This window comes from Leptidea sinapis, chromosome 9 (genome assembly GCF_905404315.1).
Source record: "Leptidea sinapis chromosome 9, ilLepSina1.1, whole genome shotgun sequence".
Taxonomy (NCBI): domain Eukaryota; kingdom Metazoa; phylum Arthropoda; class Insecta; order Lepidoptera; family Pieridae; genus Leptidea; species Leptidea sinapis.
Window position 1 is genome coordinate 13,059,155 of NC_066273.1, and position 20,708 is coordinate 13,079,862.

Genomic DNA, 20,708 nt, shown 5'->3' on the forward strand with positions numbered 1-20,708 from the left:
TGAATCTGTTAGTGTTGTTATGTCTGTGGTTAAAAAAACTTGCACACTTATTAATGATGACGTACTTGATTACGTAACTGATACCAATGAAGTGGCGCCAGATGATGTAGACGATTGTTCCGAGTACGTGGAGGAGTGCGCGACGATCGCGTGCGAGAACGGCGTCCAGCGCACGCGCACCCTGGGCGGCTGTGAGCAGTGCAGCTGTGTGGAGGTGGACCAGGACTGCAGCACGTACCAGGAGGAGTGCGCTCTGCGAGTACAGCGTGCAGCGGACACGCACGCCGAGCGGCTGCGAACGCTGCACCTGCGTGCAAGTAGAAGTAGACTGCGCGACGCTACAGAAAGAGTGTGACACTACCAAGTGCCAGTACGGCATCTCCAAGTACGTCAGCGAAGACGGCTGCACCAGGTGAGATTGCCACAGAGTGTCTTCACGGAAGTTTGGACTTCTAACCATGCGTCTTCTAAGTACGTAAAATAATTGTTATCTTTAGTCCCATTATTCGCCTTTTGTTTTTGCAAGAGTTCGTTGAGTCACAGTCATACACAAAAGCGATCATGGCTGATGCGATCTGACTTATTTATCAGAATATAATAGATAGGTCGTCAATTAATTGAGTAGCTGTACAGGGTCTATCTGGTTCTAACGTGAAAGAAAATATGAATGAATGTAATGTTTTCTGAGAGCATTCCACTACTAATATCATTCCAGAATGCTAACGGGCTTCATATAAAATAGAAAATATCAATATGAATTATCGGCTTTTTTTGTATCAAGCCTAACTGACTCGAATCCTTGCTTATTTTCTGGAGAGGCCTATTTCTCCTCAAGGCAAAAAGCATACAAATTTACACAGCTCAGGAATTATTACCTGGGCTAATTTTTGGACTCTGTGTAAAACCATTTTACTAAAATGATAATGGTTGAAGCTTTTGAGTTTAAAAATAGTAAATTTGATGTTATTTGATAACAATATGATATATATTGTAAACAGGTGTACCTGCTTGAAGCACCCTTGCGCTAACAAGAACTGTGCACCCGGGGAACGTTGTGTAGCCACAAGGTACAAGGTATCGGTGACAGATGAGATGCAGTACACGGCTGACTGTAGAACCGGTAAGTTTATTACCCCATTATTGTTTTATATGATGGTGATAATATATGGCCACCGCTGCTCGTCTTCACTTGCAATACAAAAAGGTCATGAATTCATAACCAGCCAATATAATTTGGATATATTCCCAAAAAAGAACAATATTGTGAAATGAATTGGAGCACGGCAATCTTCTTCACTTCAAGCCACATTCTAGCGCTCCACAAAGTGCAGGTCCGGCCACGTACGGAAGATAGCTGTCGTCTCTAGTATGGCGCACCCCTGTAGCAGCTCGAACCATTTGAGCTGCTCAAATTGTTGATCCAGATTGGTCTATGAACAGCTACTTGCTTTGAGTAAAGTTTGCAGAAAAACACGAAGCACACGATTTAGATGACGACCTCCACTTCTTGAATTGAAAATATGTGTTTCTAACTTTAATTTCAGTGAACAAGCCAGGCGAATGTCCACCCCTGAATCTACTGCGAGCTTTAACGGAGAGAAACTGTCGACGCGAGTGCAATGACGATGCGGACTGTCTCGGTGTCGGAAAATGTTGCGTGCGAGGCTGTAGTCAGCTCTGTATGGAGCCAACTCCTGCTACAACATCAGCACCCACAAACATTTACAATCCAGGTACTCTCGATATGAGTGAAGTGATATCATCCCCACATTTTCATATAAAAAAGGACGTTCAGCTGATGGTAATTGATATGCCCTGCCCATTACAATGCAGTACCACTCCAAATTTAAAAAGAAACCTCAAAAATTGTGTGCGGCACTAAAATTGCGCTCGTCCCCCTTGAGACGTTAAGATGTTAAGTCTCATTTGTCCAGCAAATTTACTAGCTACGGTGAACTTTAGACCGAAACACAATAATGTTTACACATTACTGCTTCACGGCAGAAATAGGTGCCGTTATGGTACCCATAATCTAGCCGTCATCCTGTGCAAAGGAGCCCCCTACTGTTAAACTTTCGATCCGAAATAAGTAATAAGTCTACTACCGCTACTTCTTAAAGGGTTGAGCTAATGAGAAGAAGTAGCAAAAAACTCAAATTATATAGTTGAGCTAATGAGAAGAAGTAGCAAGAAACTCAAACTATATATTTTTGTTAACGTTGCGTGTTTGCAGGTGTACCGCAAGCTCCTCAACCTAGTGAGGAAAGAGAACCGGAAGTACGCGCAAGTGAAGGAGGAGTTGCGACCCTCAGATGTCTATTCCACGGGAACCCTCCGCCTTTGATCACCTGGCGACGAAACGAAATAACGGTTAGTATTTAAACTTATAGTTTTTTGTCCATAGCTTTAAATCTATACGATTCAAAGATATTTGCATAATAATAATGATAATGTTTTTTGCCTTTTGTTGTATCTTTTTTTTGGAATCTGAGCCTCTGGTATGTTTGTTTATACGTTTTATTTTAGAAGATGCATTGCTCTATTTATTTCAATTAAAAAAAATACAGTTGCAGAATAAAATGATTCGTGAAAGATGGAGAATAGTGAAAAATCAAACAAAAAAAACCTAAGATGTGTTTTTCTTTAAGGGATACTTAAAAAAAATCTATGGAAGTCTATTTGCAGATGAGCTTACAAACATCTCCATTTTATCAGCTATCCAAAAAGGTATAACAAATAGTAGTTTTCATTACAAAAAACTTAGATGATAGCCTCCCCGGGCATTGTAATAAAATTATTAGTTAGTTCTAAAGTATGAAACAAAACCACGTAAATAGTAGGTAAATATTTATTGATTGTTTTTACAGTTCATGTTCGACATGTCCGCTTCTGTTTTGGACACAAATTCTCATTCTTTTTCTTATCATAAAGGATCTAGGTCCTTACGAGGTAACCCTTTATAATTACAGTTACATTTCTTATCTTATATCTTCTGTTTTAATTTGTTTAATAAATATCATTAGTTTATTATATATTAGTATTAGACACTGGTTTCTAGATTGTCTTGCTTTCCAGCATAGGCCTCCCCAAGAGTTCTCCACAAAGAAAATCTCTTGCTTTCCTCATCCAAGTCGGACCTGCCACCTTTTGAATATCATATTTGGTTCATAACAATTTATTATTTCATTTGATAGATAGACACTGTATTGCATATTGCTTATTCATAATAGTCTGCTAACTTAAAGCATTGCTAATTCTCACTCTGTCTTCTTCTATTGACCTAAGTCAGAATGAGAAAAAACACTCCTTAGCAGTTACAGTTAGCGGACCATTATGAATGAGGGGGTAAGTCTTTAAAATAAAAGTTATAAAATGATCTTAAGATAATTTATAGTCAGTCATAGATACTCAATGAGCGGTCTGATCTCTTCCACACAACCTAAAAGAATACTGGATACAATACCTAAGTAATTAAAAAAAGGTATCTTGAAATTAGCCTAAATATGGTTTTTTAAATTTAATTTTAACAATAATAATATATAAATACTTATTTTTAATGTAATAAATAAAATTATTTTTAATAATCTGATATATTGGAGTTCAAATAGGTAAATAAATAGTTATTTGATTAGCTCATGAAAAATGCTCATAAAATTTATTTAATACATACATAAATTTTAAAAGAGAAGATTTAAGCGGGAATTTATTATCTTTATAATCTCGCTTAGTATTAGTTATTATCTCGTTTTATGAATATTATATTTTTCTTATAGATCAACGGTGACGTCCGAAGATATCGTCTGTTATCAGATGGAGCGTTAGAAATAGTATCTCTGTATCGTAACGACTCTGGAGTCTATATTTGTATCGCGAATAACGAATTGGGGAGTGCCACGCAGGAAGTAACGTTGCATGTTGATGGTAAGTGTACGAGAACGCATGGAAATGAACAGGGAATTAGATAAAATAACCGCAGATATGATTTACCCAAATGCCATTTTATTATCACTTGTTACTTGTAGTATTAGTTCTTTATCTAATTTTCTTTAAGCACTCCTTAATTTCCGAAGCATTTTTCCAATTTCATCAAAACAATACTACATTTACCAACGAATTAAACTGTTTATCTAATTTATAACTTATTGACAATTTTTTTGCAGACCATACGTCATTTTAATGATAAAGATATTAGCAGTTAACACACCGTCTCTAAAAAAGTGATTCTAAAGCGGCTAGAAACATATTTCGTCCGATTAATTTGAAATGTATTGTTTTATGAAAGTATCAGTGATTTAACTCCAGTATCACCGTGAATCACAAGCATGTGTTTAAATTATCTAGGGAACAGTTCATTATTGATGGTAGCAAATATTATGTTGTATCGCAGAGTTCAGTACTCCTAATGGGCGTGATATCGACATTTACTAGTGTAATTTAGATAACGTTCTTCAGATTTCAAAGAACGTTTAAATATATTTACTCAATACCCTTTGCTCCTAACGGTATTATTCCAAAATAATAATAAAAAAACTTATTTTAAAATCATACTTTTAAAGTTTCCATATATCTATTTTGTTTTGTACTTTCAGCTGATTCATTGATTCATTTATTTCGATTACACAGTAAGATTTTAATGTACTTTTAAGTTTTATTAAAATTAAGTGGGACCCTTTAGTCTCAATGGTATGATATGGAAATAATAATAATTATACTTATTTTAAAATCATACTTTTGAGGTTAGCATATAGATATCTATCTTGTTTTGTACTTTCAGCTGATTAATTGATTCATTTATTTCGATAGCAAAGTAAGATTTTAATGTCCTTTTACCTATTTTTATATTAAAATTAAGTGGGGACCCTTTTGTCTTAACTGTATAATTTGGAAATAATAATACTTATTTTAATTTTTGGTTTTGTACTTTCAACTGATTCATTTATTTCATAGAATCATGTAAATAATACATAAAATATATTATTATTTATTTCGTTTATTGTTTGAATATAGATTATGCAGAAAATTTCTAAGATCTAGTTTGGAAATTCCCTTACTCTAAAATTTCTCTTTACTTCAATGTAAAGATATTATGCAAAAGTTGATATTTATGTTTACTTCATAGATAATCTCTTGTCAAAGCTCTTAATAAGCACTAATGGAATGACTAGTTTTATTCTTCTACATAAAAATTGTATTAATATCTCCTGCATTGCCTGTAGCAGTATCTACATCAATGAATTATGTTGCCTTTTTAATCGTGTTTGCTGCAGAGTTGAGTCTATTAGCCAATACTTTAATGTGTTTGTTTTTGTCTCTTATTATAACAATTGTGACATTAATGAAACTATCAATAGTCGGTCACGTTATCTCGTGGAGTCTATCGGCCTCGGCAGTATTGTACATTACTTCAGTCCTCACGCGCGTACCGTCTTGATATTCACGGTGATACTCGTAGTTACTTTTCTACTAACCTGCGCGGGAGTTTCTCAAGGTTCTAACCATTTCCCTAGTTCCGGACATCCCTGATGATTAAAGCTAAGTAAATTGAAAACGTAATCTTTTAGTTATTTACTGTAATCAGGGGTGTCCGAAGCTTAACTTTTTTAGTGTTGGTTTTGATTTTGTAGTTTATTAATAGTTTATTAACCTTTGAGTTTGAGGATTGCTGCTCATGGTTTATTGGATGGTGGCGTTGGATCTGCTGTATACGATTTAAAAAAGATATGTCTGAGATATATCTTATTTAAATCTGTCTAGTTTTATTTTGAAATTTGATAGCTGAAGTACCACCTCAGTGTAGCAGCACTACCTCGATCTCATTCAGTAGTTAAATTATTCGCATGGCTAGATCCTGTGGAAGGACCGGCTGGTGTCGCTAACATACCCAACGAGGAGATCTTCGGAGACCTTGGCCAACCCCTCAGAATCCGATGTCTCGTGTACGGTTACCCAACACCGACTATCTACTGGTACCGGGGTCTGAACGGGCCTATGGTGCCCTACAGCAGCTCACTGTATGAAGCTAGAGACAACGTCTTACTAATCAGGAAACTGAACGAAGAGACTATCGGAGAGTATGCTTGTCACGCATATAACGGAATAGGCTCGTCGGCGATATGGCCTTTTGTGGTTCAAGCGAGCCGACCCGACGGATCTGTGGAGATACCTAAACATGTAACCCAACTTGAAGTCCCGGTTACGACCCCACAGATACAAACCCAGGCATCTACCACACCAGCACCAGAAAACCAGGTTCCACTCTACGCCGGTAAGGACCAGCCTTATGCATGTTGCACTTTGCATGAATAATTCTTCTGCATGTGACTCTAAGCGGTTAGTGGTATTTATACATATATATGTGTATCTAAACAAATAAAGTTCCTTATTATAAATAAGACATTACTACGTACCAATAATATAATCATCGAATAAAACAACAAAAGTACATTAACACTATTGGGACAGGTACGTATCTGAACAGCTTGGTACATTTTGTCATTTTTAAATGTTTTTTGTCACCTGCAATATGTGTAATCCGGTATTATACGCAATGCCTAGAATGCCAACAGTTTTTCAAACGAATTAAAAAAGGTACTTAATTAAAATACTAGTGCTATTAAAATGGTTTAAGAAAGGAAAGGAGTTAGGAAAACATTTCGGGATGTAGAAATAATGTTTTGATAGTTTTGTTCCCAATATTCTACCATAGTCAGCGGTTTTACTAAATAATAATTATTATTGATGAGACATTAAGATCCTCTCAGTCTCCGGAATTTGTAACTTTTGTATTACTTTTTACAATGCAGGCGTAGAAAAACACTTTCGGCAAAATAGCTCTAGCTAAGTTATATTCCCGAGCTGTTGCTCAATTCATTCAAAATTGATCCTAGGCTATTGCCTAGGAGGAGTAAACTTAATTTTTTTGCGTCGGGTTTTCCGGCCTGCATTTTTCCAAACATTTGTAGGTACCTGCCCACTTTCCAACGTTTAGCTTTGCATTTGTTTAACGTATGTGCATATATTGTGTATTTATAAGTTAACATTGAGTATACCAGGAAATTAAACAGATGTAAAATTCCGCAGTGCCCGTGACAACCCGTATCAACGCAGAGCGAACTCAAGTGGTGGCCGGCTCGGAGATCAGATTAGCATGTGACGTAGATGGCTACCCTGAGCCGCGTGTGCAATGGACCAAAGACAGGATGCAGCTCACAGCCACAGACAGGATACAAATCACAGGTCTGTTGGATTAACTCCGATACACAATTCCATACTAAAGTCTTAGATAATTTATACCTCTAGAAAGAGTCTCTTGCTGTTAGACAACCGACATAAACAGGCCAGGAATATATGTTTAGTGTGCTTGACAAGCGACGTGTTACACTCGCGATTTGTTTGACACTTTGTGTTAGTGTGCGTGCATTGCTCAAAATGGAGGTTAATTTTAAACACAATTTTTTCGACGTTTTCACAGCTGCCAAAGTATGATCTAAGACTAAAGTTATGCTGATAACCTTCTTGTATTGTTAAATTGGACGTAGTTCCTGAAAAACGTTCCAAGCCACAAACATCACATTTTAAGAATTTGTATTTAAAGTTTTGTAAATGTTAAGTGTAACCATACATGTGGGTTGGGCTACTAAGTCATGATGTCATGTTAGAGAGACAGTAGGGCTGCTATTTTTTGTCAGCCCGTTAATATGAATCTCATGACCAGTTTTGTGTTCTTAACTAAATATCGACATGATTGTGGTTTGGTAAGTTTTTCTGGACATACGTCCAATTATGCAGTTGTAATTACTTTCTTTAAAAATCTAGAAATGCAAATTAAAGCTGACCATCTTAATGCAAGATCGAACTGAAATATCTTAAAAAACAACGAGCAGTGTTTGTTCAACGTGACGTGTTATATAATATAAGAAGTCTCATTGAATTCGTTCTCTTCATTACGAATTAATATGTACATAATCACAACTACAAAATAGTGATAGATTAATTAGGTTATTTAGGCGTACGGACCTTCAATCAAATCAAATCAAAATCAGTTTATTCACGTAGGTCACAGAAATGACACTTATGAATGTTAAAAAAAAATATTTTTTTTATTGAATCTACCGCTACTTCGTAAAGGGTTGAGCTAATTGAGAAGAGGTAGCAAGAAACTCATTGCCACTCTTTTATATCAAGATTTACATTTACATCGATTTACAAATCATTTCAATTACAATAGAATATGTAAAATGTAAAATGATGCAACAAACACACTCAAACGTCAAATAGTCAATGTCTTACACGAGTAAGTCAAAAAGTAAATGTAAATTAATACATTGAGTACAGTAGCTGCATCATCCACATACACCATAAATAAAGGTATTCTGTGAGCATTTTATAAGCGCTTATAAATAAATAAATATGTATATATCCATGCATTTATATACACACAATAACTTGTAAGAATCTGAAACCGAGTCTCCGGCAACTGGTTCATCCTGCCACCACAAGCAGCGCCCGTTCACGAGCATGACGCATGAGCCAGCCATCGCCTCCTTCAACCATTTTTAAGGGGACGACCCGTCCCATGTCGCCGCCACAAGCAGTGACATTTAAGCGAGCATGACGAAACCTGTTACGAGAACTCAGCAAACAATAATAAAATAATTCTAATCTACATATCATGCAATACTCACCAAATACAAATAAATCTAAAAGCATGCTCCCAACTTAAAGGCTGGCGACGCATCTCTTGGTCACCCATGGTGTTGTGGATGTCCATGGGTGGTTGACTCACCACTTCCCATTAAATGATAACAATCACACTAAGGACACAAAAATGTCAAAGTTTCCCATGGTCTTTGGGTATGACTGTGTGATAATATAGTTTAAGATTTTGATATCGGGATATTGATATCAATAGAGTGAGTCATTTTCATATCATTTGCCACTACGCGTTGTATAATCACCGTATTTTGGAAAATTCATTGAATTTTCATAAACTTTATTTTACTGAAAATGTTTTCACCATAATATTCAGATTCAAAAGTGCTTAGTATAAAATATAAAAATAGTAATCTGAGATGGTAATACTGAATTACAGAGACACGTTTGACAATATTCCGGGCACAGTCGAATGACAGCGGCGAGTACAGCTGCGAGGCGGCAAACGAATACACGTCACATTCATCTGTCATCAACGTCACTGTCAAAGGTAATTATGACATTGAGCGGGGCTACGGTAGTGGTATACCGAGAGTACTAGGGTATGGTATTTTTTTAAATTAAGATTGTGTATTTAAGTATTATTCACCCATTTTGTTTTATGAGACGTTGTATTCAAAAACTAGTAATACGATTGTAATTAAACTTGGCTTAAGAAGGGCACGGATTAGGTTACAGTTAGCAATTTACGCCAAAAAATTAAAATAATGTAACAATTACCTGTAATCGTGCGCTGTGCAAAGTACTTATGCGTAATTGAGTTTGATATAATGGAAACATTGATGTTCTATAAACATATGACTCCCAATCACCTGCTAAAAGTTCGTCAAAAACGTATACATTAACTAATACAGATAGCAATCAAACATTCATTCAAGTTAACACCTTACTTTGTGGTGGGAATGTGGTGTTAATTAAAGGGGCACGTACCTGAAATACGACAACGCGTGGCGATGTATTCAAAGCGCGGTCGACAACTATGTCTAATAGACGCGTAGGCAGAGTTTTGAGCGTGATTGTTAGTCTAATTTGTTTATTGTCATCAATGACTGGTAATCATATATTTGAAACGTATTATTAATCATAGACATAATGTTTCGCTAGTAAGAACATACCGATAACCCTTTCTTGTGACAAAACTAACTCGATGTTAATGTTTCAGGTATCTACATACCACCAACGTGTGTGGATAGCCCGTACTTCGCGGATTGTCACCTCATCATCCGCAGCAATTTCTGTCGTCACAAATATTATTCTAAGTGAGTATTAATTAGTAATATTGAAGAGATTGCGGTCAATGTTGATGACACCTTTTTTAATGGACGCGAGTGAGTAGTTAATAATTTCCTCCGTGTACTAGTTAAATAGCATCCATTTCAACATAATTCATAGATTTCACCCAAGTGATTATACTTCGTCTACATTTTCATTTAAAATGAATCTATGAATAAAACAATACAGACAGAAAAAAAAATAATACTGCTCGCCTACAATGGCCTATTCCCATTGGTCTCAATAATGATTTTGTGTTATTTAGTATCTACTGTTCGTTGTGCACGTCGTGTGAGTGAGAAAGTATGATGTGTGACGCCATAGACGCGACCTAAACGCGCGTGATCGGTCTTCTTGCTTTTTTGTAACTGCGATTCCTCTGGTTTTGCAAGAAAACATTGTAGGTGATCACTTGCCATCAGGTGACCCAAACGTTCGTTTGTCCTACTCTATAAAAGATTGGCATTGTTTGAATTTCAGAATGCAAGGATATTGATGAGCCTATTGATGTTGGAATTAGAACTAGAACTTCACCAGTGGGAGGCTCCTTTGCACAGGATGCCGGCTAGATTATGGGTACCACAACGGCGCCTATTTCTGCCGTGAAGCAGTAATGCGTAATCATTACTGTGTTTACATTACTGGGCAAATGAGACTTTACATCTTGTCTCAAGATGACGAGCGCAGTTGTAGTGCCAGTCAGAATTTATGGGTTTTTCAATAATTTTTATAAAAAAAGAACTAGATAGTTTTCAACCGGTTGTGGGTTGATGTGTAGAATTTCATAAAACAAAATATGTCCGTTGATATTTAAATACCTAATTTGTGGATGATTAGAAAGTGTATCAATAAATTTAGCGCTGTAGAGTGGTGATCGCAAATATCGCTCTTTGGTTCTTATTCCAATCAATGTTCGTCCCTATAGCCCAGTGGTTAGTGACCCTGCATACTGAGCTAGAGGTCCCGGGTTCGAATCCCGGCAGGTGCGAATATTTAAACTCCGTTAATGTTTGTTTCCAAGTCATGGATGTTTCTAAGTATTTATGTATGCTTAAGTAAGTATATTGTGTTAAATATATCGTTGTCTTATACCCATAGTACAGGCTGCGCCTAGTTTGGGCCAAGATAATTTGTGTAAAAGTGTGTCATTATTATATTTTTATTATATTATGTAACACAATAAGTGTATTGCTGTCTCTTTCATTCACAGTTATAGACGCTAAGACAATAGCACATACATACACACATACACATACACATAGAATATCATGCATAATGCAAATATGCGAAATAAGAGGACTCTTCCCGGTCCTGTCTATCGAACATGTTCTAAAATCATGTTGTTTCATACAACGCATACCTCCTGTTGACGACAAGCAAGAGAATGCGATAACATTGAACAAGAAATAGTGTGCAGAAATTACATAAAACTTCTGGAAGAAAATACGTATTTTTTTATGAAAATGGAGGACAAACGAGTGTGCTGGTGTTAAGTGATCAGCACCACCAACATTCTCTTGCAACACCAGTGGAATCACAGTAGCGTTGACGGCCTTTAAGAAAGGTGTACGCGCTTTTTTTTTAAAGTAACCAAGGTTGTCGTATTGTCCCGGAAACACCGCACAAGGAAGCTCTTTTTACAGCTTTGTGGTACGTGGAAGAAAGCTCCTTGAAAACCGAGAGTAATAATTACAAATTTGTGAAATAAATGTTTATCGTTGTAGAATTTCCATTACATGCGCGAGGTTTCCATCGCAATATTTTATTTAATTTTACAATCTATGAGTAAATTATGAACGGACAAAGATCAAGTAGAATTTATTTCTTAAAATTTATATTTTCTGTTTCGATTGAAACATAGATGAATGCACAAGATACCTATCAGTATTTTTTAAGAAAGGTGCGTTTTGTATGAAAAATATGACGTGTCGACTGCTTTTAAATTAAAATTTTTATTTGTTGTGACCACCGTAACAACTAGAGGGATAATCATTAATTTGCACCTAAGTACACGTTGTTAGAGATGCAGTAAAGGTACCAGGGAGGATGGTATCCCGAAATTAGATTTCCCGAGAGAGTGCAATACGCAAAGTCAAAGTCAAATAATTTTTATTCATTTTGGCTCAAACTTACTGAAAAATTACTGAATCTACCATATGCTCGGAAAAAGTTGAGCTCGTGAGAGGAACATACAAGAAACTCAACGACCACTGTACATAAATATAACAAATCTTAATATATATAAATTACGTGTCGCGTTGTTTGTCCGCGATGAACTCTTAAACAAATGAACGGATTTTAATGGGGATTACTTCATGGAGTGCAGTTTAGTCCAACTTGAGAGATAGGATGGTCCCAAAGCGAAATAAAATTTTTACTTAACATTTACCCATAATTTTTTTTTCAATATTTGTTTTGTATGGACATATTTTCTATGAGAGAATTTAGTGACGCACGGTTTGACAGTTCCACTGTGAAACAATTTCATTAAAACAACAGGTAGCATTTTTTACGAAATAATTCTTGATGTTTTGAAATATTATTAGCAAATTCCTATGAATCAATATTTTTTTTATTATATGTACCTAGAAAAACGTCTGTCGAGTCAGCTTGTTAGTTTATAAAGGGCTACATCCTATATTATATGAATCGTGTTTGAATAATATCAAATATGTGAGAAGTCATCAATTTAACTTTTGTTCTGTAGATTCTGCTGCAAGTCCTGCGTGGAAGCCGGACAGCTGGAAGCTGAAGAAGCGGAGCTGATGCAGGCCGATATGTCATTTAGAAGGAAGAAGTAACGAGAAAATAACGGCTTATTAGGGAGTTCTAACGCCAGTTAATGTATTATAGATAAAATTTGATATCGAAATTTACTTAAATTGAAAAAATATAAATAAATTTCGTGAAATATGAATTTTAAAACCGTTATAAGCATAATAATATATATTAGGTTTAGATTTTACTGTCAAATAAATTTGCATGAAAACAAATTTTATTATTTTAAGTAGGTAATGATATTTTAATAAATTTAAAGATTTCGAAATATCCAGAATGTAAAATGAAACAAAAGTGCCTTAATAATCTAAAAAGTGTGTACAAATTAATTATTATAAGAAATTTGTAACATAACATAAATGTAATACAAACTCTTACGGTGTTATTACAAACAAAAATTTAAACATGGCTTAGACACGTGTTTTGTTAAACAGTGTCTAACTATTTAAACGACGTCTAAAGACACTAAACCACATAAAGACACGGATTCGTAATAGGGCTTTTTTATACGCTTTATATTAGCTTCACCTGTATGTTTGTATGTTTGTAACCGACTTCTTTGGGCGCGATTTTGACCCACTTTAAACGGCTAGATTCAAACTTTGTAGATTTATCGAGCACCGATGACATTACACTAATTTGATAAAATTATACTAAAAAATGAAAAACAAATAATAGTTAAAAAAAACTAAAAAGCACGCTTTATATAAAATTCAACTAAAAAATAGAAAATAAATTTAAATTGAAAATAGTGTAAAAAACTATATATGAAGTGTAGAAGAATTATTATTTTAATAATATCTTAAAAAGCACCCCACGCTTTTTTTACAATAAAATATATTTTTTTTACACTATTTTCAATTTAAATTTGTTTTCTACTTTTTAGTTGAATTTAATATAAAGTGTGCTTTTTAGTTTTTTTTAACTATTATTTATTAATACAAGTGTTTTGTAATAACACCGTTAATATTTATGCAAGATAGTATTTAAATTTTATATATAGAATATTTACTATACTATTGTGATCTCTCATACTCACTCGCAATAAGTTTACAAGAATCTCTTTTTATATAATCAAATCTCAACTTTTTCTAACCTAAGATTAAACGAAATATTATACGAAAGATAGTAAAAATATTAAGTTAATTAAGTTTTCGAGATACTTCACTAACGCCCTATTCCTGAAACAACTTCATTCCAGTTTTTATAATTAATAACAACTTCCAATGAATGCATTTATAAACACAATAATTATCTGAGCGATCCAAATAAATATATAAAAGAGAAATGAACTTATCACTAACGTGCTATTTTCTAAATAATTAAATCGACTGTCACCAAACTGGAATGGAATCACTGGCCAGTAGTGATTTTATGGGTGGCCTAAAAATTTTATCAAAATCGCTGAGTATATATATCTTATATTTGACTGTTCTAATTGCACGCCTCGGCGAGTTTGTGGTTTATAACCGACCTGTCGAGCTCACACGATTTCCACACTTTAAATTGCATATTTTTTTTCTATTACTCTTACACATTATAAAAAGCACATCAATATAAAGCTGAGACACAAATGAATAATCCTGATACTTTTTTTAAGTTGTCGAATACGTACATTAAAAAAAATTATCGTGGAAGTCCAGTAGTGTGTGGTTCAAAAAAACGGCGTGGTACGGATATCTCGAAAAGACTTATACTATTTTCACTATTTTCACAATTAAGCAGAGAAGGTTCCTTTCGAAAATCATTACTGTAAGCCTTCTCGTTTTTTTTTTAAACGCAGATGATTAAATTTTATTCGAAATTTAACTTAAAAAAAATAAAGCATGAGCGTTCGAGGCGTGCACTTTTAGATTTTCCAATTTTTTATTTTATATATGTTTATAGGACGCTTTATAAGTTTCTTGTGACCCCTCTGATGTTATAAGAGTAAAGATCGCGGTGGTAACATACCAATTACTCTCCAGTGACCCGTATGCTCTCTTCTTCCATAAAAAAAATATATTATATCTTAGTATGGGTACTGTAACAAATCAATTCCGGGGAAAATAACGCACCAGCTACATAAACAGATACCACTAACAAAACAACGAAAACTAATCGCAGATAGAAACAATACCTATTTAAATATATCGTGTCCAAGAATATGTAAATAAAAATGTGAAATAGCTCTTCACACAACTAATAACACTTTTATTTCTTGCTTTTCCTCTCAATGGTATTTTCTTATTATTTAACAGCCAAGGATATGTAACAACTAATTTCGACATGGCCGAAGATATTGAAAGTACCTGTGTGTTTATTTTAGATACATATTTAAATATATATATATCGTACTTCCATATAGCTTCTTCTTTGTGATGTAAGTCTCCGCTTTCTATTTATTTGGATCGTATATTATTATAGTAATTATCAAACAGCATTACCAATAGATTTAGGAACTAAATCATGTAGTTAAGTTAATTATTATTATTATGTAAATAAGCAACAACACGCAAACTAGACATATTGTAAAAGGTTTTACCGTCAGACTTTTAAAGAAGAGAAAATATTTCTTCATAATCGCATTATCTAAACATCATCATCATAGTAATGAATAACGGCAGATCAGTGGCTTATTTTTAGTTGGAATGTATTTAAGACTTATTCAATTTCTGTGTCAAATCCTTGTTAGCCTAGGGCAGCAAAGCGGTTGCGATTTCCGACGAAGTAGAAAGAGAGAGCATTAGGGACTCGAGTAGTGAAATCGCACGAGTGATACGAATATGAAGTCTTTTTGACTCTCGCACAATAAATCTAAGGCTAGCTGACTCTTAATTGGTAGATAATATAGAGAGTGGTGCCATAATGGCGACATTAAATGAACACACTGTGAGCTATCTAACCTTAATCGTAAAAAAAAAAATCCTAAAATATGAAGTATATAATTGAAATTTTCAAATAAACCAATTATATATTGACCTTGATCCTGCAGACACTCTGTCCAAACAGTTTTTCGGGACTATGTTAGTTTAAGATTCTTTCTGCAAATAAATAATACTACTTATAAATTTAGTAAACAAAATTTTATCACACTTGCGTGGTCGCGTAAGACTGCTCGAAGTAGGTGTCAGTGGCTAGGATAGCACGCGGATACTAGATTTCTTACAGGTTGTTCCGAATTGATATGGCATATTTATTTATTTAGGTGAATTATGTATTTGTTTTTGAATATTTTTTTAATGATTACGGTTAATTAGTTCTTCCCGTGTGCTTATTTAATGTCTCAATTATAGCGCTACGCTATATAAACTGTAACTGGCCAGTATCTTACGGCCATTCCCAATATACTATCTACAGATAGAGATAAATACTACCTTCTACTCGGCCGTTAGTCTTCTCCACCCTCAAAGCCAATAATTTACGGCCGTTCCCAATATTCAGTCTATCTCTTACTTGAGATAAAAATCGTAACTACCGTTGACTTTCTGTCCCAATAAACTTATCGACGGTAACTCACCTTATCCGTACACGCTGTCTGTCAATGGGAGGACATATAGCTTACCAACGATAGAAGTTTTAATGGAAATTTCAATTCATGCGTCCCAATATAAGGCGATAAGAATGACTTATCAGGTATATTGGGACAGCTTCATATTATTGACAGCTAATTACTGAGAGTAGAAGGTAGTATTTTATCTCGATCTGTAGATAGTATATTGGGAACGGCCGTATGTGATAGATTTTCATACATCCTTTATGCCCGCATTTACGTAATAAATGTCGAACTTTCGGCCCATTTGTCACATCACAACCAATACACATTTCGAGAAGGTATAGTAGAAATATTTTTTCATCAATCACGTACCTGCCTTCAGTTGAATTGCTAGATTGTCATTACTTTCATGTTCGTGTAAGCTGGCAGTGACAAAAGTTTACGAAGGTAGACAGTAGATAAATATTATTGTGCAATACAGAATAAATATGGATACCACGACAATTCCGTACGATTTATGTAGTTATTTGTGTTACAAGGGGGCAACGTGATATACTCCTCGAGAGCCTTATTTCGAATTCAGAACCTAGCGAGAATGCAATATACGCCACTCGATACCAAAATATTTTGGCCAAGAATGACACTACTTTTCATCACTACTCGAAGTTCGTGCGTTACTTTATAGTGAAAGTTTTAATAATCACAAATAAATCAAGAACGCAAACCAATCAGAAAAGAGAAAGCTTAAACTCATATTAGAACAAAATTGTAGTTTGTTCCCGCTATCCTGTAAGGCCAATTTTCTTAATTCGACTATCCAAATACCTACGCATGTTGAAAAGTAATTTATTTCATTAGGAATGCATATTATTATATTTATCTTAGTCATAATATTGTATGTCGTAATAAATTGTGTATGTATAGTACTCTTCAAAGTAAAAATGTAAATATTACAAATACACCTAATATTTGAAATAAACTTTACAATAAATAAGATTTTTTTCATTTCTGAAGCCCTTTGATTTGTTATCTTTTTAGTTAAGATTTGAGAAGCATATAAATAAAGTGATTTCCAACAGTTTTTAAAGATTAAAAGTTTTGTACCAAATTAGACCATTTATAACCACTGATATGCGCATACGTCTTTGTGAGGCTCTTGTTCTATCCAAGCTTCACTATACCGATACAGTGTATGGTTCGAGGTTGCTTGGCAGAACAAGAAATTTAATACAAAGAGTACAAAACGCCTGTGCTCGTTTTTGCTGGGATATACCGGCCTGACAACACATTTCTCCATACCTCAAAGAAGATAATGGATGCTCGTAGACGACTTTATTTAGCCACGCTTCTCTTTGGTATTATTATCACAAAAACGCCAAAATATTTATATCATACATTGGAATGGCTACGTCAGCGCAGTCAGTTAAATTTTGAAACAAGGTTCGCACTCAATGTCCTGTCAGCCCCACTCCATCATTCCGCCTCTTAGAGGAAGATTTAGGTACAGTGCCACCAAGTGCTGGAATGATATATCCGTTTCGGAGCTTGAAGACTGTTGAAACTTTCTGGAAAAAAAAGTTAAAAACCTTATATTTGGATTATTAAATATCTTATATTATTACGTATTATGTCTATAAAGATAACAACTGGGATTGGACTTTTTGTTTGTTTCTTGTTTGTTGCTAATATTTCTAAAATTGCTATACCAGGTTGATTGCGGCAGAGTGTCAGAGCCTAGATTGACTGGTGGACAAGTTTTCAGTCTTAGGGTAAATGTGATGTGGTGAGACTTCAGGGCGCTTGCTTTTATGCGCCACTTGGTCAAACACGCATAAGTGGCATCGAGCTGAGTTTGAAAATGTCTGGTCGCCTCATTGGGGTCACTGTTACAACTGAGGAACGCCGCATCATCGGCACAGCTGCTTCTGGTGATTGGGGTAGGTCACTTGTAAATATGTTATAGACTCCATCAGTAGGTAGTAGGAGTGAGGAAGGTACATTTTAATTTTGCACATTAGTCCTTTATGCCAAACCCGATTGAAAGCTTGTTGTACGTCGAGAAAAGCAGCCGAACAGTATCCCTTCTTTTCCAGACATTGTCTAACTGTACAATACACTCTGTGAACTTGTTCTATGATGGAGTAGTGTTTCCGGAAGCCAAATTGATGGTCAGGTATTACATGGCCCATATCTAGGCAAGAGGATAGTCGTGCTAGGATGATCCTTTCCCACAATTTTGGTGCGTACACAGTACAGGCGTCAGGCTAATAGGGCGATAAGACGTGACTTCAGTAGGCGGTTTACCAGGCTTATGGATCGCAACAATTTGTGATGTTTTCCAGAGTGCAGGAACAAGCGAGGTTCTCAATGTGGCATTGACAAGGATGGTCAAAAACGTAATGCACTTCTTAGGAAGCTCTTTCAATGGCCTGCGGGTGATTAGATCAAATCCAGGTGCATTTTGGCTATTTCTCTACCCACCTCTCTTGGTGTAGTAGGTCTCAAAGGCAGGCATAGTTGCAGGTCTTGTCCTAGGATTTGGTCTATTTCTGGATCTTCTAGACTATCCATATTGTTGGGTTGGAATACGTTGGCCAGGTATGTAGCAAAGGCCTGAGATTATTCTTGGTAAGATTCGTTGAAATGAGGTTAGTTGAGGATATTTTTTGCTACTATGACTAACGATTCGGTTGAATGGAGTCAAGAAAACGTTTATAATACAGGTGTAAGCACAACGAGACACACGCCCGCGCAATGTTCCGGTCTGCATCGGGGTAGTCAGAGACAAAAGGATTCCACTTGCTTCTATCCTTACAAACCTAACGCGCTTCCTCTACATTCATTACTCTTTTCATACATGCTCGCCGCTTGCGGGTGCTTCGAACCTTTCAAAATGTCCCCAGTTTGGTCGATGAATGTTCTACGAGGTCTGCCGCGACCGACATGGTCACACACACTTGCCTTATATATTACTGAATGAATACTCTACTTTCAAACCATCTGGGAGGCAGTGGGAGGCTCCTTTGCACCGGATGTCGGCTAGATTATGGGTACGACCACGGTGGCTATTTCTGCCGTGAAGCAGTAATGTGTAAGCATTACTTTGTTTCGGTCTGAAGGGCGCCTTAGCTAGTGTAATTACTGAGACTAATGAGATTAATGAGACTTAACATCTTATGTCTCAAGGTGATGAGCGCAGTTGTAGTGCCGCTCAGAATTTTTGGGTTTCTCAATAATTCTGAGCGGCACTGCATTGTAATGGACAGGGCGTATCAATTACCATCAACTGAACGTTGTCAATCATCTCATCACTGAACTGAATCACTGAATCATTGAACATCATCTCTTCCCTCATTTAAAAAAAAAGGGAAATGAGAAGGACGACATCTACAAAAATGAGCATTTATTTAGTTATTAATTAATACGTAACTATTAATAGCGACATTCGCTCAATGACTTACAATTTTCTCTTAAAAATCCAACAAAAGCATATTGTTCATCTGAGCATTCCATGAATGCTCCTTAAGCTGCTTGCTTTTATTTATTTAATTACTAGCTGACCCGGCAAACGTTGTTTTGCCATATAAAGTATTTTTAGTGTACGACCGTTTTTTCATCATTCGTGTTAATATTGACACTCACAAAATGTGGCTTCCTATTGGTAATAGTCAAAGTCAAATAAACTTAATTCAGATAGGCTTAAACAAAACGGTTCAGCGGTCACTATAAATATTTCTTTTAAATTGCTGAAATCACCAAATTATGTTCGGTAAAAGTTGAGCTCGTGAGAAGAACAAAAGAAACTCAACTGTCCCTATTTTCAATCAATAGAGTATTTAAAAATGGCTTTCTCCATCGCTGGAGCCTCGCTGTACTATGCGAATACTGGCAAAGCATCACGTGACATCACACGCTGTTCTGCACTACGCATTGCAGCGCACTCGTTCCAGTATGTAAGCAAATAAGTGCTCAATACATGAGTAGAAAAGATACCGTATCATGAGATACGGTATCTTTTCTTTACTAACACAAATGTTAAGTATCAAATATTGACGGTAGAGTGAACTTAGTTTCACAAAAATGAATTTCTTAAAAATTCGAACACTTAATTCAATTTTACGTAATGAGGGTGGCGAAAAATAGTTTTTCGCTACACACGGCTTTATACACAGTAAGTAGTGAAATTCTTTTTAAGTTTTAAAACTACCTTCAAAAATAACATCCAATAATCGGTAAATTTAAGACTTACCAAATTAAGTGAATTTGAATCCTTAATCTAATTTCGGTTAAAACTTAGTATCCCTTAGCACGAATTTGCATGTAAAAAATATTGTAGTTGATAGAGCTTTGGTCCACGATGATAGTGTTTCAAGTTTTCAAGAAAAACCAAAATAAAAGTCTACCCTCCCCAGCCTATCTGTCACAGACTATTTGTTACATTTTATTTCACAGTTTTTCATACAATTTAAGC

The 20,708-nt window shown here is 35.3% G+C and overlaps 1 protein-coding gene across 1 annotated transcript; it reads left to right on the plus strand.

The window, feature by feature from the left end:
* The first annotated feature begins 56 nt into the window (after nucleotides 1-56).
* Nucleotides 57-13,608, plus strand: LOC126966100 (papilin-like). The gene is made up of 11 exons (XM_050809973.1): nucleotides 57-61; nucleotides 245-412; nucleotides 999-1,120; nucleotides 1,545-1,733; nucleotides 2,234-2,370; nucleotides 3,774-3,921; nucleotides 5,846-6,265; nucleotides 7,081-7,236; nucleotides 9,092-9,202; nucleotides 9,875-9,971; nucleotides 12,692-13,608. Exons 1-11 carry the CDS (start codon nucleotides 57-59, stop codon nucleotides 12,783-12,785), a joined length of 1,647 nt encoding a protein of 548 aa, XP_050665930.1. The 3' UTR covers nucleotides 12,786-13,608.
* The last annotated feature ends 7,100 nt before the right edge of the window (nucleotides 13,609-20,708 follow it).